Source organism: Trichosurus vulpecula, chromosome 5 (assembly GCF_011100635.1).
Source record: "Trichosurus vulpecula isolate mTriVul1 chromosome 5, mTriVul1.pri, whole genome shotgun sequence".
Taxonomy (NCBI): domain Eukaryota; kingdom Metazoa; phylum Chordata; class Mammalia; order Diprotodontia; family Phalangeridae; genus Trichosurus; species Trichosurus vulpecula.
The window spans coordinates 62,074,364-62,101,169 of record NC_050577.1 but is presented as its reverse complement, the minus strand read 5'-3'; the positions used below and the strand labels follow the sequence as shown (position 1 = coordinate 62,101,169).

Genomic DNA, 26,806 nt, shown 5'->3' with positions numbered 1-26,806 from the left:
AGTGTGCAGATTTGATACTAGACCATGTCAGTAAAGGAATAACTGGTGCCTTTCTACCCCATGAATGGCTCATTGTTGAGCAGCGAAACTGAGCCAGCCTCCTCCGTGGGACAGTGACATCAGAAACAAAGATCAGTTAATCACACTCCTCTTTTGTTTCCTTCATTTTTTTAATCCTTCTGATAACATCTATAATTCCTCTAGAAGATATATGATGGAACTTACACAGATATGGCTTTTTGAATATGTACAATAGGAAAAAACTTTTGTCTTGATTATTTTCCCATCCTTGGGCTCTAATATAGTTGCTGTCTAGAACTGTTTTCTTTAACACAATAAGGGCTGTGTTGGTCTTTTAGAATTTGTGGGGAGCTTGTTGGAGCTCCATATATTAACTTTTTTTAAGTTCAAAAGCTCAATAGAATATAAACTCACTGAGGGCAATTCCAGTTCATTTTTGCCTTTTTTCCCACCCTCCCCTGCTTCTGCAGAAACCAGTAGAATGCCTTGAAATTATTCTTTAGTTGGCTATGATTTAAAATATAAATGAAAAAGGCAAAGAGAAACCATTTGGGCTCAGGTTCAGATTCCAAATATTTCTTTACTAGCAGAAAAGTGATTCACAGTACCCTCATGATAAAAAAATAACACAGCCAGAGAGTTAAAGGGAAGGGAAGACAGAGATAGCACACTAACTAGAGATGAAAAAATGACTTTTATGATGATTGGAGGCATAAATACTAATTTGTCAACCACACATTCTAACAAATTGCATGCTAAGGTCATTGGAAAGGGATTGACCCCATGTTGAATGAAAAGGAAGAAGTAATGCCTTTAAAGGGTATAATTGAGGAAACAAGGCAATTAGAAAAAAAAGCCATGGATCTGCCTTAACTGTCCTCATAATGGCCTCAACCTTGCCCTTCAATCCTGGCTGTGGCAACTTGTTCTAGAGTCCTCTCTTCACCTCCAATTCTTGTTTCTATAGCATCAGGTCAGATGAAGGGCCAGCCACCTAGGACCAGCAAACAAGGTCAGGATTTGTGAATGAGAGGATAGCAAATATTAAAGTGAGGTTCTGGAAATGCACTAATGTTTTAAGAACACCAATAAATATTAAAGTGAAAGATGGAAACCTAAAAATGGGCCTGAGAAGGGGGAGGTAGAGGCTTAATTTGCTTAAATTTTGTGCCTATGTAAACCATAAGAAAAGGACTTGGGAAAGAAATAGATAAGCGATCCAATGCAAGGATTCATGGAAAGGATCATTCTAAAGACAAAAGTTCTAATCTGGGAATCTAATTCAGGAATCACAACAATAAGTGAGTATAGTTTTAAAATAATGGTTACTGACAGATTTTTAAAAAACTTTTATTATTTCCATTACTTTTTATTGTTAAAGCTTGCTTAAGAAAAACTCCCTGTTTCTAAATCCTACAAAAGTTATGTTTAATTTTGGTGTTTTTCCATTCATAAGTCAAGCTTTTCTTTGTACTTGGGTAGCTTCCATCTGCTAATTAAAAGATGGACCAGTTTTTGCATGTGGCCTTAACATGTATAGACATCTAAAAATCTGGTCACCACTTAGAACAAGAAATTTAAGTCAGTGTTGTGCCTGATACTTTCTGTGATGGGCAAAATGTATTTGATTTTTTAAAGCTGTAGTCCCAATAATTATAATCCCTGAAAAACTAATCTAATTGTTTTCCATCACTTCCAAAATGAAAGCAATCTTATTTAGATTTAGTAATACATTGTAATAACTAAATCAAAATTTATATGATTTGCTGTAGCTTGAACATACCAGTCCCTTGTTTGTTATTTAGACATAGTTGAGATTGAGAAGAAGTTTGCTTCATATTTGTTTAACATTTCTTTTCCAGGGATTTAACTGTTTAAGATGATTGGTTTGAGGGCAAGATGCCCCAGTTCCTTTAAAAGAGGTTGGTAAAATGCTGTCACATTCACCTGGATAAATCACAGCCAAGTGAGAAATTAGGATCACTTGGGGCTAATGCAATAACATCATAAACCACTCCCCCCACTCCCACCCCTTTATAAAATCAGCCTGGAATTGCTGAAAGGGAAAGCAAAGAGGCTGAGATTGGGGAGCTCATGCCTAGTCTGGTTCTTAAAGTGGGAGAACTTTAAAGTAAATAACAAAAAATGCTAATTTGGTATTTAGCCTTGGGCTCCACTTTAACACAGCCCCAAATAAGCTGACACAGAAAGTAAATGCCCCTAAACCTCAGCCCTCTAGTGCTGACAAAAGCAAAGATAATGTATGTAAGAAATAGAAAGTGGATACTTACTCTTAGAGTCTGGAATGCCTCAGACATACCTAATCTGCCTGTATAAATGATGTAAAAAGGTGTCTACCTTTACGATCTTATTTTAGTTAGTCAGAAAATCTCCATTTGACCCAAAAGAGCATTTTTCCTCTAGGTATAGTTCTTTATGGAATTTTCCCCAAAAGGGGCCCATAGTGGGACTTCTCACTAGGAAGTAGATGACGATAGCTGAATAGATAAAGATTGCTGAGCATTGGCTCATTTCACAGTCTATCGGCTCTGAACGATATGCTTCATCTGCCATTGAAGATGACCATCAGATGCTGGTTGAAAAATGATCACCTTGTTGAAAACTTGGCTTATTAGACTGATTGTTGGAGACATGGTCAATCAGGTAATTCCAGGTTTAGCAAAGCACTATTATCAAGTCAAAAAGCATTTCTTAAGTGCCTACCATGTGCCGGGTATTGTGCTAAGCAAGGAGTTACAAAGAAACACAAAAAATAGTTCCTACTTTCAAGGAGCTCACAGTCTAATAGAGAGAACATACAAACATTGATGTACAAACATATATGCCAGATAAATTGTAGGTAATCAGTAGAGGGAAGGCACTAGGTATTAATGAGGGAGAATAAAGAAAGGCTCCTTACAGAAGCTGGAATTTTAGCTGGGACTTAAAGGAGCCCAGGAAACGGAGATGAGGAGGAATAAAATTCCAAGCATGGGGTCCAGTGAAAATGCAAAGTGTCAGGAGATGGAGTGTCTTGTTCTAGGAATAGCACAGTGACACTGGATTGCAGACTACATGGGATGGGGGACAGTGAGTAATGTATAAGAGGAGGGAGTTCTGAATGCCAGACAGAGAATTTTAGGTTTGATCCAGGAGGTAATAGGGAACCACTGGAATTTACTGGTAGGGGGAAACAAGATCAGACCCATGAATTAGAAAGATCAATCTGTGGTCATGTGTTCCTTTTAATCTCCCTTGCATTCTACATTTCAGTTTCTTTTATGAACACTGTACATATGTTCCCCAGGTTCTTTTTAAAAGGTAATGTGAAAGTGATGTTGTTGTCTAGAAAACTCATGTATCGTATGAATGCTTGTTAGTCGTTTACTGTTTGTTAGGGATTGTAACAGAATCAGAGTAACGCAAACTGAAAATGAAATGACTGAGTAAAAATTCCAATAAGACTTGTGTCGAGTGCCTACTATTCACAAGGCAAATAATATCGCCTGTCCTCAAGAAGTTTACATTCATTCCACTGGAAGAATGCAACATGTAAACAAGGAAATCCTAAACGACACACACACACCAGCTCATCTGAGAAAATACAGACTTCAGGGGAATCATGAAGGGCTTCCCATTGTAGGTAGTGTGTGACTGGAAGCTGGAATTCAAAGAGTCAGGGAAGGGAGGGGATGTATTGCAGGAAAGAGTGACAGATTGTGCATGAAGGTAGGAGATGAAATGCCAAATTTAAGAAATAGCAGGGTGATTGGTCAGTTTGGCTAGAGTATGCAAAAGGAAAGAACGTAAAATAAAACTTTAGAAAAATAAACTGGAGCGAGGTTGGGAAAGGCTAAAGCTTCAGAAACTAAGGAGTTTGTACTTTATCCTGGAAGCAATCAGGGGCCACTTTTGAAGAGGGCAGCAGAGACCTGATCAGACTTGTGCTTTAGGAAGATCATTTTGGCAGCTACGGCGGTGGGGCGGGGCAGGAGGGGGTGAGGGGGGGAAGGGAATTAGAGAAGGGGGAGACTGGAAGCTGGCAGCCCAATTAGGAGAGTGGTTACAGGTAATGAGGCTCTGGACTACAGTGGTAATCATACAAGTGAAGAAAAGGGGAATGGATATGAGCTATTAAGAAAATATAGAATCAAAAATATGTGGAAAATAACAGTATATTGGGGCATGGGGTGAGATAAGATGGCTTCAAGGTTTTGAACCTGGGTGACTTAGAAGGATGGTGATGACCTCAATAAAAATAGGGAAATTTGGGGAGGGGTTGGATTTTGAAGGATTGATAATAGATTCTCTTTTGGACATAAGTGAGCTAGAAGGTTCCTTATAGGCCTTCAGGTTGAGCCCCTAATCTTACAGAAGTGGAAATTAAGGACAAGAGATGTTAAGTCCAAGTCACAAAAATAAGCAAGTAGCAGGGCCAAGATGCTAACTCCAAATCCAATAATCTTTCCACTGTCATCATGAAACTTCTTTCATCTGAGAAGGAGTGAATGCTAATCACCAAGTCTGGTGACCCAAAGGATCCTTTAAATGGAAAGCTTCCCTTATTTTTTGAATGTTTCTCCATAATAATCATTTAATCAAGTGTAATAATTTTTAAAATTTACTTTCTCATTGTAATAGTAATACTTCTTACTTTTCAATTTCTACCAAAGATGCTTTTATAAGCATTATATCTATATTTATGTTCTATAATGAATAATACTACCTTAGTGGTTTTCATAGAGTGATGGGTTTCCCAGAGATAGAAGGAATCTTGGAGATCACTGAATTACTCTGGTACCTTATTGATAAGAATCATATAATGTGACCTGAGTCCCAAAGTCCATTGGTATGGGACTCTTTCCTCATTAGGAGAGATTAATAGCCTGCATTGCAAGAGCAGACTCTCTCTCTCTGTCTCTCTGTCTCTCTGTCTCTCTGTCTCTCTCTCTCTGTCTCTCTCTCTCTCTCTCTCTCTGTCTCTCTGTCTCTCTGTCTCTCTGTCTCTCTCTGTCTCTCTCTCTCTCTCTCTCTCTCTCTCTCTCTCTCTCTCTCTCTCTGTCTCTCTGTCTCTCTCTCTCTCTCTCTCTCTCTCTCTCTCTCTCTGCCTCTCTCTGCCTCTCTCTGTCTCTCTCTGTCTCTCTCTCTGTCTCTCTCTCTCTCTCTCTCTCTCTCTCTCTCTCTCTCTCTGTCTCTGAGTTCCCTTGCTCCCAATGGGAGGGCTTTTTCATTCTGTATTACTGATGTACATTTTCCTGTGTATGTTTCCTCTGATTTCTGTTTTGCTGTCAACTTGAATAAATGGGTTTCTTTGCTAATTCCTTTATGTGTTCATTGTGGAACTGATATTTGGCAGGAAGGGAGTAAAACCTTGGTAAAGCTAAGGGTCCTCCCTTTTCCCCAATAAATAAACAGTAATAAGAAGTTAGCTTGAATCTGAAAAACACATTCCCTAGATTAATAATATTTAAGAGAGCAGAGAAGTAAAATTCTAGCCCAGTACCCCACCCCTCTCTGAAAAGAGCTGAATAGTCAAGCTTCTGGTCTCAATCTCCTGCTTCCCATCCTGGCAGGAAATAGTCTCCTTTGGAGATTAAGGAAGATGATGGGAGAAAAGGCTAGTGATGTCTATTTTGCCTCCATCTGAGGCTCACTGTGACATCCCCATGTTACACATGGAAGACAGCCCTCACTATGTTATATTCAGTCATGTCTGACTTTTCATGACCCCATTTGAGGCCCTCAAATGGGGACCCCATTTCTTGGTAAAGATATTGGAGTGGTTTCCCATTTCCTTCTCCAGCCCATTTTACAAATGAGGAAACCAAGGCAAATAGGGTTAAGTGACTTGTCCAGGGTCATACAACTAGTAAGTGTCTGAGACCAGATTTGAACTCATGGAGGTGTGTCTTCTTGACTTCAAGCCCAGGACTTCATGTACTATGCCACCTAACTCACCTCACTAAATAACCAAAGCCATCATTTCCTTGTTGGAAGTCCACTTGGGACAAATTCATTTGGTGAGGGGGAACTCAGATGACAATCTAACAGGGGTGGGGAATAGTTCAGAAGATAGTCACACCCATTATGGAAGCAGTCATGGGGAAATGGCAGCCTGTCCACCAGAGGATGCCAAGGGAGCAGCTGCACACACCTCTGGAGAGCTCCAAGGCAAAGTGGAGGGGTAGTAATTGCTATAGAGAAAAAGTATGGAAGAAAGTCCTTCAAGGGAACAAGTGAGAGCATCTATTATGGGGAGGAAGCTGGGCCAAAGTTCTGGTTACTACTAGTTACTGCTCTGGGAAGGGTTTCCTATATAGTTGTTGGGTTTTTTTAACTAGATGCTCTACAACATCCTTTAGTTATTAACATCCTATGAATATGAATCTATGAGATATTATTGATAAGTAATGTCCCTACCAAAGAATCTACAAGAAAGTGATTTTGATGTACTCTTCCCTCAAATGTAAGCCTTTCAAACTAGATCTCATTGAGGTACCTCTAACAAAAGTACACAGAAAATACCAAAAATTCACATACAACCATATACAATGCTGAAAGTCACCTAGGGCCATGTCACTGTGCATCACCAAAGGCAATAATTAATTAGTATTGAATTTAAACCTCATTCAGCTCAGTAAATTCTGTCCCAGATCCAAAAGATGGATGGGAAGAACAATCTGTTACCATTTTACTTGTCCTTGGCCATCGATACCTAGACTAGAAGGAAGAAAAACAGAGGAAAAGGAAAACTAAAAGCAATGAAGAGATGAACAACATCAAGGGTTAGGTTTGGTTGGTTTTAAAATGTTATATTATACTGACATATGTATAATCATAGATACATACATATGTAGCCATTTACATTTATATGTGCCCCAAGATAAAGAAAAGAAAAATAATAGTTTTGCGTGCCTAAAGGTAAAGGACAACAACAAGGTGCTACCTTGTACCTTTTTCCCAATAAATAAACAGTAATCAGAAGCTTAGCTTGAATCCGAAAAACACATTCCCTAGATTAATAATGTTTAAGGGGGCAGAAAAATAAAATTCTAGCCAAGTACCCTGCCTCTCTCTGAAAAAATTGTGATTTCTAGGCTCACTGGGCCTGGAATCAGAAAGACCTGAGCTCAGATCCAGCCTCAGACACTACCATGACCCATATCGCCATTTAATCAGAAGCTTAGCTTGAATCTGAAAAACACATTCCCTAGATTAATAATATTTAAGGGGACAGAAAAATAAAATTCTAGCCAAGTACCCCACCCCTCTCTGAAAAGATAATGATTTCCAGGCTCACTGGGCCTAGAATCAGAAAGACCTGAGCTCAGATCCAGCCTCAGATATTATCCTGACCCCTATCTCCATTTTGTCTGATGCAGCCATAGGTGGTCATATCTTAGACTCCATCATCACCTGAAACTCTTCCAACTCTATGATCTTGAACTCTGAAATCTCTTCCTTCTCCCGTTGATCACAATCTCTCATTCTGCCTTTTTCATTGCCTACTCCAATCCCAGAAAATCCACTTAACCTCTGTTTGCCTATCTCCTCAATGGTAAAATGGTATAATGATAGTATCTACATTCCAGAGCTGTTGTGAAGATCAAATAGGAGCATGTTTGTAACACACTTAGCACAGTGCCTGGCACAAGCAGGCACCAGATCGATATCACTGCTGTTATTCCCTTTCTACCACCTTAGTTAAATCCATGCCCAGACTCTTATTCCTATGTCCTTCTGAGAAATGGGGTGCTCAAGAGGACTAGCACCTCTGGCCGCTCATCCATGTTTGGTCTCTACCCTGCACTCAGCTCTCACCTGTAGCTCCAAGAAGCTGTAGCATGCACAGCAGCCACACCCTGGTAAACTGTCTCAAAAGGACAGGCTATACCAGATTGAGGATAAGCAACAGACCTCCAACCTGTCGGTGAATTAGAGGGGTATCTACTCCAAGCATGTAAAGATTTCCCTGGGGGAATGGGTGGATGAGAACAGTTTGTTCCAACAGCCATGAAGCTGGCTGAAGCAGGCACTGTGGAGCACTTAGAGATCAAAGACGCCAAAGTCATCCATCCACTGCATCTCAGGCCAGCGCCAGTCATCTTGACTTTTGTCTTGCCACTGGACTTCAATAACTCTCGAAGAGAGAGTGAGGCTGACAATTTTGTGCAACTCTGCCTCACTTTAATCCAATTTATGCATGAGTCAAAGCATCATCCCATGATTTTATTGGTCCTTTCTGAAAATGAAAACAACTAACTCTAAGACTTGAAAAAAATTCCATTCCCTCTTCCCATCACTTTCCTCTTCCCTCTGATGTAAGCCTTTGGTATTTGGATGTGTGTGAAACAAAAAGGTTTTGTAAATATTTTGAGGGGTACCATCCTTCTTCTTTTTGCATCATTCTAGGATGGGTGGGGAACCTTTGGCTTTGAGGCCACAGTTAAGTAAAACTTGGACTCAGTCAAAGGGCCCCACTTGAGGACCTAGAGGGTCACACATGGCCTCGAGGCTGGAGGTTCTCCACCCCTGTTCCAGGAGATGGTAAAAGATTCAAGTTATCCTTCCTTTACTATTCCATTGTATTTGATCTCCAAGGACTATAGGATTATAAAAATCATTATAAATAATCTAACCTCATCATCTCACAAAGAGTACAATACTCAGAAAGGGTAAGTGAATTGCCCAAGGTCACTTAGTTTGCAAGTAGGAGATCTAGGATTAAAACCCAGCTCCTCCAATGCCAAACTCAGTACTTTCAATGCACAATGCTGGTTTTCCTCTCTGTAGCCATGGGGCAGAGGTAGTTCCACCCTTTCTCCCCCCACTCCAAGAGCACAGAATGCAGTCAATGAGAAATATTCAAAACATTCCACTACTGTTCCCCTCCACACTCAGCAAATGCCAATGTTATCTCCCAATTTTATTGACTCTTATTTGGCTGACATAGTAATTTTCCATTTGATCTCTAATACCTCATGGGACTTTAGTGTGTTTTGAAATCTGTCTGTAAGGTGAAGAGTGTTCTCACATGTGGAAACCAACCATCAGGAATTAGAAACAGCATTACTCAGCAGGATTTTCAGATACTCAGAACGGTGTGAGAGAGAGAGAGAGAGAGAGAGAGAGAGAGAGAGAGAGAGGGAGAGAGAGACAGACAGAGAGAGAGAGAGGGAATCAGCAAATCCTACAGATGATCCTTTTCATACTAGAAAGGAAACACAGAGTCTTTTGGAAGGCTTGAAAACCTGCCAGATAGTTTCATTATAAGTTGTTGTGTGACCCAGAACATGTCACTTTATTTTAGTTTTCTCCTCCATAATATGACAATGAAATCCATTAGAAAAAGCAGCCCCAAAGTATATAAATAGTATATGAATATTAGATAAATATAATATAAATATAACCCAGGGGATAACTACCACAACTCCAGCCTTCCTCTGTGGATCAGGCTATCTTTCAAAGCAAAAGATGGAAAAATATTCACATCGAGGTTTTTTGATTGTCCTACATCTTTTCACACATCTCTGGCCAAGCTATTCTTCTCACCTGTTTCTAATTCCATCTCTAGCCACTGCCAGAGTCTACAAAGGAACATATGAAGTGTTCCATGTAGTTCCTCTCCCCCTCAAAAGCTGCTGTGCCTATAAATAGTACCCAGATAGTGGAGAAGTTGCCAAGACAGAAGCACCACAGAAGCCAAAGGAGTTTCATAACATGGTCCCTCTGGTGCTCCCATCCCCAAAAAAGGCTAGAGCAGCTATAATCAGAATAATAAAGCTGGAGCTTAATTATTTCTTACACTCCCCTTATCCCACGTCCATTTCTGACCAACACGGTCCACTCACTCTGCCATCTTCTCATTAAATCAGGAGCACTGATAAAGATCAGAGAGATGTTGATTGGGAGAATAAAAGGGGATTGGAAAACTATTGGATCGTGGGAGAAGGTAGCATGGGGGTATAAGAAGCACACACTCTGCAGAGATACTAATCACCACCTTTGCTGTCTTCTCCCCAGGGAGTTGGTGAAAGCTTAAAAGAATGGCTGAATCTTCAGAATATTTTTATAAAGCATATATTATTATATCACTTGGACAGTTGGTGACTCAATCTTAGAAATTTAATGACTTGCACACATCATATGATGCTGGAAATAAAATGCAGAATTTCTGGTTTTCAAGTTTTTGGTTACCTTTCATTATTTGCAAAATGCTTTGAAACCTATAAAAAGAAGTCACTGTAAAAATATTTGGTTTTCAAACATCAGGGGAAAGACTTTTAGATAATACTTATTATTCCACTTTCCTGCTTAGTATCTATGTATTCTATTATCATTTCCTATGCCTTTCCACTCAATTCAGTTCAATAAACATTAATTCTTTATTTTCTGTAGGTATGAGCTTTATCTGGTCAGCACTCCCCTTCCCTATCTATGGTGTTTACAGCTGGGGATCCAAGCATTTTCTTGCTATTATTAATGAGTAAGTAGAAAGGTCTAAATAAAAAAAATCCTGTCATAGACCAACATCCACACCCCCCTGCTTTTTAAGAAGCCATTAAGAAGGAAATCAGATTATTTGGAGGCAAATCCTCTATCCATGCTGGGGTGAATGTGAATGATGTCCTCTTTTTTATCTTACTGAATAACAATTTCCTTGCCTTCTGAAAAATCTATGCAGTAATCTCTTCTGGGAGCTTCTGGGTCCCAGACCCCTAACTACTGTGAAATATTGAAATTACAGTGGGAATTCCATGTGGGCGCCAGATTATAGCAGGAAATTGGAATGGGATCTCTAAGACAGGGCCTATTTATGAGCTGTAATCATTTAGCCCCAGACCTCAACAGAGGGAGAAATAGAAGGATTCTATCTGGTGGGTGCCTGCCTAAAGGTGCATCTGTGTGTTTTGACTATGCACTACAGAGATTGCTTTCCCTCAAAGCTCTCTGGCACAATACTTTGAAATACTTAATGCTACTCTCTGCTTGGGAAAAGACCCATAGGCATACAAATTCAAAACACACCATAGAATCTTCCATATTTTTTGAGCTGCCACAACCACAACCCTAACATGTAACCCTTGTCGAGATCCCTCAACTTATTTGATCTAAATAAGCAACAAGTGTCATGCAGGCTCTGCTTGAAACCATTCAGTGATAGGAAATTCACTCTCCATGGAGGCAACATTTCCTTTTTTTTTTGGAAGATCTAGCTGTTAGAATGCTTCATCGTATGTTGGGCAAAGATTAATCTCCTTAGTACTTTCCACCCGTTAGCCTTAGCTCTGCCTTCTGGGGTGTCAAGCTGAACAAGTCAAATCACTTGTGGAAGACAAAACCTAAAACATCTTTTATTCCTCACCCTCACCCCAAGTCTTTTCTATCTAATCTATCCAATCTACTTTCTATCTAATCTATCTTTCTATGTAATCTAAATATCCTCAGTTCCTTCAAACAATCTTCATGTGGCACTTTTTAGTCCCCATTTTCTCCCTGTCACCTTCCTCTGAACTTGTCAATATCCTTCCTAAAATGTGGCGCTCAGAATTAGATAAAATACCCCAGCTAGAATAGAACCTGGTCAGAATACAATGGGACTGTTACCTCCTTTCTGTACCTATTTTTCTACTAATCCAGCCCGAGCTCAAATTTGCTTTTTTTTCCTCTTTTTTTAGCTGCCATATCAAACCGCTGGCTCAATTTCAGTTTATAACCCACTAAGACTCCTACACTGTTTTCTAACCTTAATCCCTCTTTATGGACTTAGGATTCTACTTACATTAGGTTTTGAGTTCTTTGAGGGCATGGACTATCTTTCAATTCTTTTTGTATTCCCAGGTCTAAGCACAGTGCCTGGAACAAAATAGGTACTTAAAATAAATGATTATTCATTATTGACTAATACAGCCTAACATCACTGCTGCTTTTTTGGGCTGCTACATCAAATTGCTGGCTCAGTTGGAGCTTGCAGTCCACTAAGACTCCTAGATCTTTTTCACACAAAGGGCTGTCTAGCCATGTCTCCCTCATTTTGTACTTGCACATTTGGTTTACTATATACAAATTCAGGACTTTACGTTTTATCTATTGGATACAGCCCTATTATTCTGGCCATCAAAATCCTTCTGATTTTCCATTCCAGATTGTCATTCAGTATATCTTTCAGTACATCCCTCCCAGCTCCATGTCCACTGTTCAATATTCACCAAGCTCTAGCCACAAAATCCAAAATCTGCTCCCTCCAAATCCACTAGCAAGATTGGTAAGGAATGGGGCATCATGGGGAAGAGTGACCCATGGCTATCCTCTGTGGGTAGATGAGAGAGGAGATATTCCTTCACCCCTCAAGTGGTAGGAGAACCATAAGTCAAATGGCTTTCATTTCCCTTTTTAGGCCTTTCACCATCCTTCCCTAGCCTAGACCATGCTTCAGATTGGCATTGAGAAAATAGTCTATCTCCAGCACTGCTCCCACTTGCCCCAAAAACATCCAAAGCAGAACTCATATTTTCCCCTAAGCTCATCATCCCTGCTCAAATGATGTCACTTCTGTTGAAGGCTCTACCATTCTTTCATTCATTCAGGTTTGCAACCTTACGATCATCTTCGATTCTCTCCTACCCTTCACTCCTTATATTCAATCAATTCTCCCTCCACAGTGCCTCTCAGTCTCCTATGTGACAACATTCACACATCCTTACCTGGACTACTGAAACAGCTTCCTTTGTTCTCTTGGCTTCCAGGCTCATCATTCTACAGCCTACCTTCCACATTGCTCCCAAAGTGAAATTCTTAAAATATAAATCTAACCAATTCACCCCACTTCTGCCCTAAAATCTCCAGTGGTTCCTTCATTGGCCTATAGAATAAAATAGAAATGACTTAGCCTGGCATTTAAAGCTTTCCACCATTTGGCCCCACCTACTTTTCCTGTATTCTTTAACATTAGTGTCTTACACAAAGTCAAACTTGCCTGATGACTATTTTCCATTTGTAAAATTCCATGCTTGGCCTCCATATACAAGTGATCCCCATGTCTGGAATGTATTCCCTCTTTACCTTCATTCCTTAGAATCTTGAGCTTCCTTAAAATACAGATCAGGCACCACTCCTTTGATGAGACTTCCTGATTCCCACCCTATTGTCAGGTATTAGCACTGTCTTCACCTAAAAATTACTTTGTACATACTTTGTATTTGTTTACCTATGCAAATGTTGTATTACTCCCCCCCCCAATAAAAAATGTAAGCTCCTTGACAGCAAGCTGTTTCATTTTAGTTTTTGTATCTCCATAATTTGACACAGTAACTGACACAGTTGCCTAATAAATATTGGTTGAATTGAATTAATTTAAATGTCCCTGGAAAATGTGATGGGCACCCAATTTGTCCATTTCTTCCAAATCACTGAAAAAATTTTGAACAGAACAGGTCTAAAGAACAAAGCATCATTATACATCATTAGATCCCTTGATCCAAGTAACTGGTATTAGTCAGCCAGTTCCAAATTTAGAATCAATTTTTAAATATATTATTTCCATAGCATTTTCCTGATAATAGTCTTGTCAAAGAAATGAAGTTCATCTGACACGAATTGTTTGTAAAGAACCCATTTTAGCTCACAGTAATCGCCAAAGTGATCCTTCTCCCACTCTATGCTAGACATATTATAGAAGTCACCATGTCTATAATCTAAACCTCTAGAATTTTTAAGAACCACCAGTTAAGACTAAGGGGTGCCTCTCTACAGCTGCCAGTAACTGTGGCTGAGAATTTAGTGCCACTTGTGACATGCCAAGTAGAAAAAATCCTCATTGTAAGTCATCCTACAAATCAACAGCTTTTGAATAGCACTTCTATTTCTTCCCCATCCTTTGCCCTTACCCCTTTCCCTTCGTCTCTCTCTACCCCCAAAAACACTTTTGCCAACATAAGGACTGGACTGTATAGTGCAACTATATGATACCTCCTTTTTCAGTTATTTTTAGTAGTGTCAGACTTTATGACCCCATTTTGGGGTTTTCTTGGCAAAGATACTGAAATGGATTGTCACTTCCTTCTCCCGCTTTTTTACAGATGAGGAAACTGAGGCAAATAGGGATAAGTGACTAGCCCAGGTTCACACAGCAAGTAAGTGTCTGAGACCTGATTTGAACTCAAGAAGATGAGTCTTCCCAACTCTAGTCCTGGCATTTTATCCACTATGCCACCAAGTTGCCCCCATATGATACTTTATTATGTGTAAATAAATAATAAAATAGCGTTACTATTACCATCTGGTTGACTCAACAATAACCAAACCAACTCTAGTTACATGACAAATCATCTTTTTTTAAAAAAGTATTTCGTTACCTCCATTATGTCTTGCAATATACCCAAGTGCCCAGGCTGCTGCTTCCTTTACTCCAGGGTCAAAATCTTCCAAGCATATGACCAATGTATCCAAAGCTCCACAGTCAACTATTGCTTGAGCTAACTGAGGAGAATGTTTGCCAACCGCTCTTAACACAAATGCAGCTGCTTTCTTGTAGAAACGCTAAGAGAATATAAATAAATGTATCTTATTAGAATTTCTTATTAGGAAACATAAAAACAAGACAGTGAATTTACTTTTCAATGCTGCAAATAGAAGCAGTATGCAAAATAATTTTGATTATAGATAAAGTTTTCCAACTAAAGCTAGCCTCAGTCAATAACTGAGGGGGAAAAAATGTAAGTTTTTCTTATTACTTTTTAAGTTTTACTCTTTGCAAATGAGTTGTGACATAAAATATATTTCCAACATTTCAACAAAATAATGAGCTTACATTTCTCTGAAGAACATAAGGAGAGATTAACAGATGATAAACTATGTTAACTGATAATAATGAGTTCACTTTGCTTGCCCTCAATCTCCCAGAGTATGATAAGCCTTTCATTGGTACCGCTAATCTTCCTGATGCTCCCACATGATCTGAAAAACCATCATCTCCCGGGTGAACTGCCAATATATACAACCAAATAAATATGTCAACATAATGCAGTACAGTGAAACAAACACTAGATTTGGAGTCAGAAAACCCAGGTTCAAATCTTGGCTCTGTTATTTACTACCTTATATGACCTTGGGCAAGACACTTACACTTAACGCACTTTGATCCTCAGTTTCTTCATCTGTAAAATCAGGGAGTTTGACTCAATGATATCGACGGTCCCTCACAGCTCTAAATCAGCAATCCTCTGAATTTTACAACCATATTGTAAACCTTTAAACCCCATTTTATATCTTCTATTATTAAGTTGCTTAGAGAATGAGATAGAACTCTTATTTTTCTTTGCTAATCATGGATTTTTACAAACAAAGAAAAAGATATCCAAATGACTTAAAGCAATTCTTTTAAAAAATAGTCCTGTCTTTTCTTTTATGACTTGGTATCTATGAATATTTTCTTTTCACAAATAAAGGCCTTCAACTGAGAAATACAGACTAGAACAAAATTAGAAAAATATACTTTTAAATCTTCTCATTAAAAATGAAAACTAGTAGAGAAGATAATATGTAATTAGAAAATAATACGTGGTATCATAAAAAGTAGCAGTAATAATTATAAAAGGTGAATTACAACCTTATTTTAGATTCAAAGTGTCTGCAATTTTTATGTCGGCTAAATGTTTCTAGATTAAAGTGCAGGCAAATATTGCCATTTACATAGAGTTGAATTTACCTGAAAACTGTGGATATGAGATTGAAAAAATGAAATGTGTACATTATAAGTTTATTGAGATTTTTGTTGTTCAGTGATTTTTCAGTCATGTCCAACTCTTTGTGACCCTTCCTTGATACATTGGTAGCACGAAATATGTGAACCAAAATGTTTCAATATGTTTTATGGGGTGCTGGTATTGATAATTGTATTTTCCATATCAATTCCCTAGATGGTTATGTTTAATGATATTAATTGCATGACAAAATAAGTTAAATTTGAGATGTACTTGGTATAAGTGGAAGAAGTGTTACTGGTTCTTCAGTGGAATACATATTTAGGGCATTTTTTAAAAAGGCTTCAAATAGGAGAACATTGTTTAGTTTCTAACAACTTGGAAAGTGAGAATTGAAGATACATTTCATAGCATGAGAATCAGTTCATTTGGTCTCAGTGTTAATATCCTGCAATTGACAATTTTCAGAACAGAGAAGCACACAATTACACCCGAAATGCCCACACAACTATTCTACCTCATCCCCCTCTTTATTTCTTTCCTTTCCCAACATTTTTAATTTCCATTTTGGCCCTTTTTACACAGAATTTTCCTCTGAAATAGAACTGGGGGAAAACAAAGTCCCTCAGAAATACCACAGAGTTTGGACAAAATGAAAGACAATGATAGATATTTCTGTTTTTCAGATATTTCTGATCTTTCTCCTCTTACTTCTAGCTTGGCAAATTTTGGGAATATGGTGAGGACCAGTATAATAAATTAAACCTCTTTAACCCTTCCTCTCCTGTATATGGGGAAATTAAGAGAGATTAAAAACACCTTTCAGAGATCTTTTCATCTATATTTAGAAGGCGTGTTTCATTGATACCATTTCAGACAAATGGGGATCAACTCTTAAAGATATCTAGAGAAAATAATTCCTTAGCCTCTATGAGCATGCTTAAGAGTACAACAAATCAGAGCCTCATGCTTGGGAAAGCCCTCCACTGTTATGGAGATCAGCAGACTAGGACTCATAGAGAGAAGATATAGGATAAAGAGGAGGCACTGTTATCTACTCCTCTATTTTAGGTCTGGTACTCTCTCCTACACCATGAGCAAGTAAACCTGACATTGTTACTATTGAAGGATAGCCTGGAAGGAGGCTGCCTATCTATGAACAACAGACAGCCTCTTCACCCACTCTGTTTATGTGTGGCAGCCATTCTGTGATATTTCCTCCCTTCCTCCTCCCTCTATTCTCCTACCTCTATGACCCTGACAGCCACTTTAACAAGATTACATGTTCCCCAGGCATATCATGTGATTGCTCCAAGCCTTCCAATCCCCTCCGAAGAGTCAAAGTCATTTTTTCAATGCTCATTCTCAGGAAGTTCTACTTCACTAACTTCCTACAGCAATTTAAAACCATTTCCTCACAACACTCAATAGCAATGGAGAAAAACGACTCCCCATCCTCCCGTCGATGACCCTTCATATGCTTAAAGACAATTACTAACAGTCCAGAGAAGAGAAGGCTAAGTGGTGATGACCTAAGAGTTCCAATACCCTCCAACTTTCAACTCATTTTCCACATGCACTTAGACCCTCTGTAAACAGGACCTGTATGATGAAATACCTCGTGGCCTTAACATAGGTATACATTGCTTATTTTAAAAGTAACATTCCTTACATTCTGTTCAGCCAATGAATAAACGAGCTGCGGAAGAATGTCTCCCTTTACAACAGCCTCTGCCAGGTCATCGTTATAATTAGCCAGTCTCCCAAGAGCCAGGGCAGCAGTCTGCTGAATAGTTGGGACAACATCCAAGAGAAGCGGCCTCAGCAAAGACATTACACCTGAGTTACATTGGGAAAGAAAGGAATGAAAGTTCACAACATCAGCAAAGAATGATCTTTTTATATGTTATCCCGTAATATAAAGAGATGCCTCTCGTTTGAAGGATAAAATTGGTAAGTATCCACTGAAAACTAATGACTATTTTCAAACTTCTAACTAGCCAGATCTTAGTAGAATTATAGCCTCTTAGAATGAGAATGGAACCAAAAGTCCTTCCAGCCCACCCTTTCAAGTCTTGCCTGTCTTTCAAAGCCCAGCTCAAATTCAGTCTCACTGCCCTCTCCCCTCCCCATCCAGAACATGCTTTGTCCACTCTGCTAGACCTAATACTAGCTGTATGATCCATAGGCCAGTCACTTCCTCCAAGTCTCAATTCCCTTCTCTGTAAAATAGCCATAATAGGATTTATTCTACCTACTTTATATGCTACTGTGAGAGAAAAGTTTTGTAAACCTTAAGTAGCTATATAAATGGAAGTCAGTACTCCAACCCACACTGATCAGTACCTTCTCTGATTTTCTACAACACTCATGGTCTGTACCATACAATTAAATCCTAATTATATACTTACTTATATTGTACTCTAATTGTCTTGTCTGTTAATGTTTTTTTTTCAAAGAGATTTTAATATCCTTCTGGGGGAAAAACAGGTCTTAACTTATTTTGTATTCCATATAGCATCCAATGTAATGCTGGGCACATACTAAACAGTCAATAAATATTTAACTCATTGGTGTAAAACAATGTGTATTGCTTTGGGGTGAAGGGAACCTGGGAAATTATTAATTAACATTTTATCATTACAGTATTTTTCAGCTACATATATTAGCTTGTCTTTAGCATTTTTGCAAATTAGGTTGCTATTATCTCTGTTCATAAAGAATTCTATTTCCATGGATTACACCATCATCCTCTCAACTTAACAAATTCATTACGCTCTGATTCAGTTATTATATATGAAGCTTACTATATGCAAAGGTCCTAAGATATGAAAATGAAATATGGCAAATTCTCCCCTAAAGGAGTTTATAATATATTTGGTGTGGGGTAAGGATTAGGCACATTCTGAATAACCAGAGTACAAAGCAGATTGTGAAGTTAAAACAATGTCCAGGCAAAAGGCTATGCAAAATTTGAAGAGAGGTCACTGCCACCTAAACAGATTAGGAAAAATTTCATGGAGAAAATAACTCCTGAATTGGGTCTTGAGAGAGAGAAGTTTTAGCAAGAAGAGACAGTGGCAAGACTGTTCTCTGTACACAAGACAGTCCAAGTGAAAAGATAGCTACACCTCAGACTCATATTTATACGGATTAAACACATAGCTACAATTTTTCTGATTTCTATTTGTTTCACTACTTCATGAAATTAATCCTTCACGTGTGATTTCGATATCTTGTTTCTCTCAGTTACTTAGATCCTGGTGTGAATGTGGTCACCATTTTCAGAATGGCCTCTCCCTAGGCTGTTCCACAGTCACAAGGAGATCAAAGCAAAAGGATGTTGGTGGTTTGAAGTAAATCTATCGCCACCTCTAGAATATCCTCAAAACACATACGGTTTCATTTTCATATATGAAGTATTGCACATCGGTTGCATAATCGAAAATAACTTTGGAAAAATAACTTTAGATCTCTGTGTCTGTACATCATATTAAATAATCATAGCAGTATAGGAATAATTCCTTCATTTTGCAAATAAGGAGACTAAGGCCCATAGACAGGTAATGACATGCCCACAACAACAAAGCTAACAGCAGAGCTGGAATGCAAAACCAGGTATAAGTTCAAGGCCACCTCCACTATTATATGATTACCTTATTCCATCTTATATCATAGATTTAAACCTTCCAAAGTTGAGAAATCTGAAGTTAAGATAACCCCCCAAAAACCATTCATTTACTTTTATCGTCACATAGCACATAGACAACTATAATTAGATTGCATGTTAATAAAAATACAAATATACATAATCATAAAAACCTCCACCTGGGATTCCACAATTCATGAAATCTAATCCAAAAAATACAAATTATATTAACTGTTTAGGATATTTGATATTTTTAAATATACCCTAAATGGCAATTAGTTAATAATAGTAGCCAACATTTATATAACATTACATGCCAGATATTGTGCTGAATGTTTTACAACTGTTCTTTTATATTCACAACATCATTAGGAGGTAAATACTATCAATATCCCCATTTTACAAATGAGAGAACTGAGGTTAAGTGATTTACTCAGGGTCACACAATTATTAAGCATCTGAGGTCCAATTTGAACTCGGATCATCCTGACTATCCACTGCACCACCCAGCCGCCCATAATAACTTCAACACAGGATTCTAAAGTTCATGAAATCTAATCCAAAAAATTAAAATAATATTAGCTCTTCAGGATATCTGATTTTTTAACATACCATAAATAACTGGTTATTGCCCATCAAACTAATGTCAGCTAAAAAAACTGCAAAGCTATTATGAGAAAGAGTAACCAACATAAAATAAATGTTCATCCTTACAATATTCCCCTGAGTGTGCTAACATTATAATTGGAACACAACAGCAATTAAGATATTGTGTGTGTTCTTGTGTGTAACCAAAAGATATACATCTGTCTATATATACATATGTATGTATATACTGAGATAGTATAGATATATGTTAAAGGTCCTTTGGAACTTTTTACCATTAGGACATGTAAAAAATTTTTATTTGGAATTGCTGAATTTGCTATATTGCCGTATATCCCCCCCAAAAAAGATCTTGAAATCTAAAAGACAAATATGTACTTCAGAATCAGCATTCACGGAAGGGGGGTGGGGGTGGGGCCAAAATGGCAGCTGGAAAGCAGGGACTTACCTAGGGCTCTCCCCCAGGACCCTCTACACACTGATAAAAAAATGGCTCTGAACAAATTCTAGAACTGCAGAACCCATGAAATAGCAGAGGGAAGCAGGGCTCCAGCCTGGATGGTCTCTGAGTAAGGTTTATCATGCATGGAGCTGGGAGCAGAAAGGAGCAGAGCCCAACATCTGGACCAACCAGACACGGGAGCCAGGCAGAACAGGCCCTAGTGCCCTGAATCAGTGAGCTGTGGCAGTTACCAGACTTCTCAACCCACAAACACCAAAGACAACAGAGAAGGTTAGTGGGAAAAGCTGCAGGTGGGGGGGGGGGGCACAGAGTGAAAGGAGCTTGTGGTTCAGCCACCACCCTGGGGACAGCAGAGGTGATGCTGCTACAGAACTACAGCTGCAGTTGCTTCTGGCCCAGGCCCACTTGGTGGGAGGAATTAAGTGGTGGATCAGAGTGGGAGTGCAGAGCCACCTTAAGATATGAGTCAGGTCCAGGTTGGCAGTTCTTGGGGGAGGAGGAATGCTGGTGTGTCAGAGCTTGCTGTGTAGAAATAGCTCTGAAAACAACAGTGCAGCCCCTCAAGCTTGGAACAAAGTACTCTATATGCTACAAGCAGTCATACCCCGATGAAAAACTCAAAGGTAAAGTAGTTGGCTGGGAACATGGCCAGGCAGCGAAAATGGACTCAGATTCAGACTCAGACTTTGGAATCTTTCTTTGGTGACAAAAAAGACCAAAACATACAGCCCGAAGAAGTCAACAAAGTCAAAGAGCCTACATCAAAAGTCTCCAAGAAAAACATGAACTGGTCTCAGGCCATGGAACAGCTCAAAAAGGATTTGGAAAAGCAAAGTAGAGAAGTAGAGGAAAAATTGGGAAGAGAAATGAGAAGGATGCAAGAAAACCATGAAAAACAAGTCAATGACTTGCTAAAGGAGACCCAAAAAAAAACACTGAAGAAAATAACACCTTAAAAATAGACTAACTCAAATGGCAAAAGAGCTCCAAAAAGCCAATGAGGAGAAGAAGGCCTTGAAAGGCAGAATTAGCCAAATGGAAAAGGAGGTCCAAAAGACCGCTGAAGAAAATACCACCTTAAAAATTAGATTGGAGCAAGTAGAAGCTAGTGACTTTATGAGAAATCAAGATATTATAAAACAGAACCCAAGGAATGAAAAAGTGGAAGACAATGTGAAATATCTCATTGGAAAAACCACTGACCTGGAAAATAGATCCAGGAGAGATCATTTAAAAATTATTGGACTACCTGAAAGCCATGATCAAAAAAAGAGCCTAGATATCATCTTTCAAGAAATTATCAAGGAGAACTGCCCTGATATTCTAGAGCCAGAGGGTAAAATAGAAATGGAAAGAATCCACCTATTGCCTCCTAAAAAAGATCCCAAAAAGAAAACTCCCAGGAGTATTGTCGCCAAATTCCAGAGCTCCCAGATCAAGGAGAAAATACTGCAAGCAGCCAGAAAGAAACAATTTGAGTATTGTGGAAACACAATCAGGATAATACAAGATCTAGCAGCTTCTACATTAATGGATTGAAGGGCTTGGAATATGATATTCTGGAGTTCAATGGAGCTAGGATTAAAACCAAGAATCACCTACCCAGCAAAACTGAATATCATACTCCAAGGCAAAATATGGATTTTCAATAAAATAGAGGACTTTCAAGCTTTCTCAGTGAAAAGACCAGAGCTGAACAGAAAATTTGACTTTCAAACACAAGAATCAAGGGAAGCATGAAAAGGTAAACAAGAAAAAGAAGTCACAAGGGACTTACTAAAGTTGAACTGTTTTGTTTACATTCCTACATGGAAAGACGATGTGTATAATTCATGAGACCTCAGTATTAGGGTAGCTGAAGGGAATATGCATATACATACATACATACACACACACATATATATATATATACATATATATATATATATATTGACAGAGGGTACAGGGTGAGTTGAATATTAAGGGATGATACCTAAAAAAAATAAAATCAAATTAAGGGATGAGAGAGGAATATAATGAGAGAGGGAGAAAGGGAGAGAGAGAATGGGGTAAATTATTTTGCATAAAAGGGGCAAGAAAAAGCAGTTCTCTTGGGAGGGGAGAGGGGGCAAGGGAGGGGGAATGAGTGAATCTTGCTCTCATCGGATTTGACCTGAGGAGGGAATAACATACAAATTCAATTGGGTATCTTACCCCACAGGAATGAAGAAGGAGATAAAAAAGGGGGAATGATAGAAGGGAGGGCAGATGGGGGAGGAGGTAATCAAAAACAAACACTTTTGAAAAGGTCAAGGGAGAAAATTGGATAAAGGGGGATAGGACAGGAAGGAGGAAAATATAGTTAGTCTTTCACAACATGAGTATTGTGGAAGGGTTTTGCATAATGATACACATGTGGCCTATGTTGAATTGCTTGCCTTCTTAGGGAGGGTGGGTGGGGAGGGAAGGGGGGAGAGAATTTGGAACTCAAAGTTTTAAAAGAAGATGTTCAAATAAAAGTTTTTGTATGTAGCTAGGAAATAAGATATATAGGCAATGGGACATAAACATCTGTCTTGTCCTACAAGAAAGTAAGGGAAAAGAGGATGGGGGTGAGTGGGGTGACAGAATGTAGGGCTGATTGGGGAATGGGGCAATCAGAATATATGCCATCTTGGAGTGGGAGAGAGGGTAGAAATGGGGAGAAAATTTGTAATTCAAACTCTTGTGAAAATTAATGCTGAAAACTAAAAATATTAAATAAAAAAAGAATCAGCTTTCACTTTTGACTGAAATTCAGCTAGCCTTATAGTTCAAAACGACTTGTGACAGACACTAAGAAGTTCTGATAAAATTAAGTGGCTTTACTACAAAAATCCAAGAGCTATTAGGGTATGGGAGGAGGCAGTAGAGTATTGTGGGAAAACACTGCCCTGGGAATGAGCATGAGATCCAGTTCCTGTAGCTATATGATTAAAACAAATCTCTACCTGTGTGAATTTCAGTCTCCTCACCAATAACATGACCAGACTACCAATAAGGTGCTTCCCAGGTCTAAAACTTCCATGATTCTGTTATTATTCATGTGGTTATTAAGAATACTTCCATCGTCTTGCTCAACATGTTCAAATGCTGTCTTCTTTCCGAAACTTGGCTTTCCCCTTTACCTTTTCTATTTCCATTGATAGTACCACCAGTCCTCCAAATTTATTTCTTCAAATATTTATAAAATATCTGGATCAGGAACCAGAGATTCAAGGATGCGTTAGAAACACAATTCATGCCCTCAGGGAGATTACAACCAATTTCATAGTTAATTATATCCTTTATTTCTCCATCAGAGAATGGGAGGGAGGAGGATAGATAAAGAGAAAGGGAGAAGGAGAGAAAGAGGGACAGAGAGAATATAAGAGATTGATAGGACCTTTGATCTAATTAATACAGGGAACTCCTGCTTAAGGAAACTCACATTAACTGGTTCAGAAGGGTCGACTATTACTCCCCTCAGAGCTCTATGGGGTAACTCTAATAAATTTTCTAGCGCTATCATTCATAGCCATCTGTGCGCTGTTTGGTGATTATCAATTATCCAGTCAGGGTTAATTAGCTTGTAGCAACTGGTGTTTATCAAAGTGGTGCAATAAAAACAGTTGGTACAAAACAATCTCTTAAAGGTCTGGGATACTCTCTGATACACAGGTGGGGAAGTGGACTCCAGCTTAGAGAGCACCTGCGCCCGAGGAGGGCAGCTCTGGTGCTATAGTGCCCAGAGTGCCAGGCCTGAAGTCAATAAGACAGATCTTCCTGAGTTCAAATCTGGCCTCAGACACTTACTAGCTGGCTGACCCTGGGCAAGTCACTTAACCCTGTTTGCATCAGTTTCTCATCTGTAAAATGAGCTGAAGAAGGAAAAGGCAAACCACTCCAGTATCTTTGCCAAGAAAATCCCAAATGGGATCAGAAGCAAGTGGACACAACCGAAATGACTGAACAACAACAAAAATGTCCAAGGGGGTAACTCTCAGCTCTCACTTATTAGAAATCCTTTTTTCCCCCTGTGGAGCTCTCATTTCTCCCTTAGATGTAGCTTTCTTCTGGGTTCTGATGGTCAATGCCTTAAATTGCCTTCCCTTGGTGGATTTGCTTTGTCCTCAGTCACTGCTGTTAAAGGTACACTGTTACCAGTGGGAAGTTCAAATCTTCTGACCTTTCTTCTAAATGCATAGGATTGTCCTTTGGGAGGAGGGGAAGCGAGGAGAGAGAACACAATCCTCCCCTTCTCTAGGGCAGTTCCCCTCACTACACTCAATTCATACCCTGGAGGAATACTGGAATACACAAAGGCCCAGAGATGTGTCTGGTTTTGGTTTTGTTTTTGTTTTCAAAGAATTCCCACATCCCCTGTGTCATATCTTCTGATTTTATCCAATGATCAAGTACAAACTTTCACTTTATTTATACCTTTGATTGATTGAACCAGTCAAGAAGTCTGCTCCTTCTGAATCATAAGTAAGAGTTTTCATCTCTACCCTTATATTTTACAGATATTCCTCAAAATCTTAGTTATTAAAACTTAAAACTGCACTAAGACTTCTGGAATAATGTATTTGTGCTAATATACTATATATTTTGGATACCAGATTTTAATCAGATATGTTCAATACAAATAAATTTCCCTGTTTATACTCACTGCATTAACCTTGTTCATGCAAAAATGTCTTAATTTTGTATAGCCAAAATTGTCTAATTTCTCTTTTATGGTTACCTCTATTATTTAGCTAAAAATTCCTAACCATTCTCCTTATGCTCCTCTAATTACTTTTATAATATGATCTTTCTTATTTAAATAATTTTTCTGCTTGGAACTTATTGTGGTAAATGGTGTGATATGTTAGTCTAAATCTATTTTTTTGTTGTTGCAAAAATAAGCTCCAATTCTTATCAAATAAGGAATGCTTTCGGTCAGTAGTTAACACTTCGGGATTTATTGAACATTACTGTTGCTGATTTATTGAACATCGATGTTACTGATTTAGCTTATACCTTTTCCAGGGGGTTAGGGGCATGCCCCACCCCCATCTGGAAAATCCGAGTAAAATGTTTTGGCCCTCCCTTCATACCAGAGAAAAAGTCTGAATTATTACGGTATTAAAAGATAAAATATGTTGATAGTATAGAATACTATACATATATTTTATGCATTTCTGAATTTCTAAACTTTTTCTGTGTCATCTGCTGGCCTTCATGTGTCATCTGTGTGTCATTCTGCAAAACTCCCCCAAAATTTCCATTTAATTTCTTATGCTGTCCCACAAAATATCAAAACCTCAATGTGGAAGGGATAACTGTAGTTTCTTTGACTATTACGTCACACTGTTGACTCATATTAAGTTTGCAGTATACCTTAAAAAAAAAAACTTTAAAAACTCAGAGCTTTTCTTTTTTTTAGATGAACTGCTTCTAGCCACTGAATTTGCAAAGCTATTTTTTTAATAGGAGACTTTTAATGTTTTTCTCATTTAATTTTCATCTCGTTCAGTTTAGCCTGATGTTCAACATGAATTGTCAAGGGCTTTTTGGATCTTGACTCTATGGGATCACAATATCATACATCTAGAGTCGGAAGGAACCCACGAGGTCATCTGGTCCAATGCTCTCATTTTATAGACAAGTAATTGAGTCCAAAAGACATTAAATAATTCTAGATTAAATGACTTACCCAAGATTCGACAGGTAGAATTCCACAGAACAAGGATTTGAATTCAGGTATTCTGATGCCAGATTGAGTCCTCTGTTGCCTCCCACCATGCTGCCTAGCCAAGAGGGCCAAATTGAGATTCTTGGGGCACTCCATTGGAGACTTTCTTCCAAGTCGACCTTGTACAATTAATGATTATTCATTGGGTCCAGTAACTCAACTAGTTCCAAATCTAGCCCGTTGTACTCTCATTTTGGCCACTTATAACCATCCTTTTGACAAGAGAATGAGAGACTTTATCAAATGCTCAGTTAAAATCTATGTAAATCGTATCACAGTATCCCCCTGAGTAGCTCTATTTTATGATGGCAATTAGCATTTTCCTATTCACCTCGGTACTGATCCTATTCCTTTTTTGCTTCTCCTTTTTTCTGTAACAGTTAAAGAAAACTCTTTGTCATCCTTAGCTTTTCTTTCCAGCCTTTCCTCCTTCTGAGACTTAGCACTCCAGACGCTATTCTTGTACGACTATAATAATAATCCCTGCATTGCCTAGCCCATGGTGTTCTTATGAAGATCAATGAGATAAGGCATGTGAAAGTGCATTGTAAACTGAAAGTTCTATATAGTAGGAAGACAGCATTATTCTTTTCCCCTGATTAACCAACACAAGCAGCCTGAGGCTTTAA

The 26,806-nt window shown here is 38.6% G+C and overlaps 1 protein-coding gene across 1 annotated transcript in view; it reads right to left on the bottom strand.

The window, feature by feature from the left end:
• The window catches only part of SPAG6 (sperm associated antigen 6), an 82,218-nt gene that overhangs the window by 36,080 nt on the left and 19,332 nt on the right, over positions 1 to 26,806 (bottom strand). The window contains exons 4-5 of the mRNA XM_036761006.1: positions 17,395 to 17,561; positions 14,376 to 14,559 (exon numbers count right to left, since the gene is read on the bottom strand). Coding sequence (XP_036616901.1) covers positions 14,376 to 14,559; positions 17,395 to 17,561 — 351 coding nt within the window. The remainder of the gene's footprint in view (positions 1 to 14,375; positions 14,560 to 17,394; positions 17,562 to 26,806) is intronic.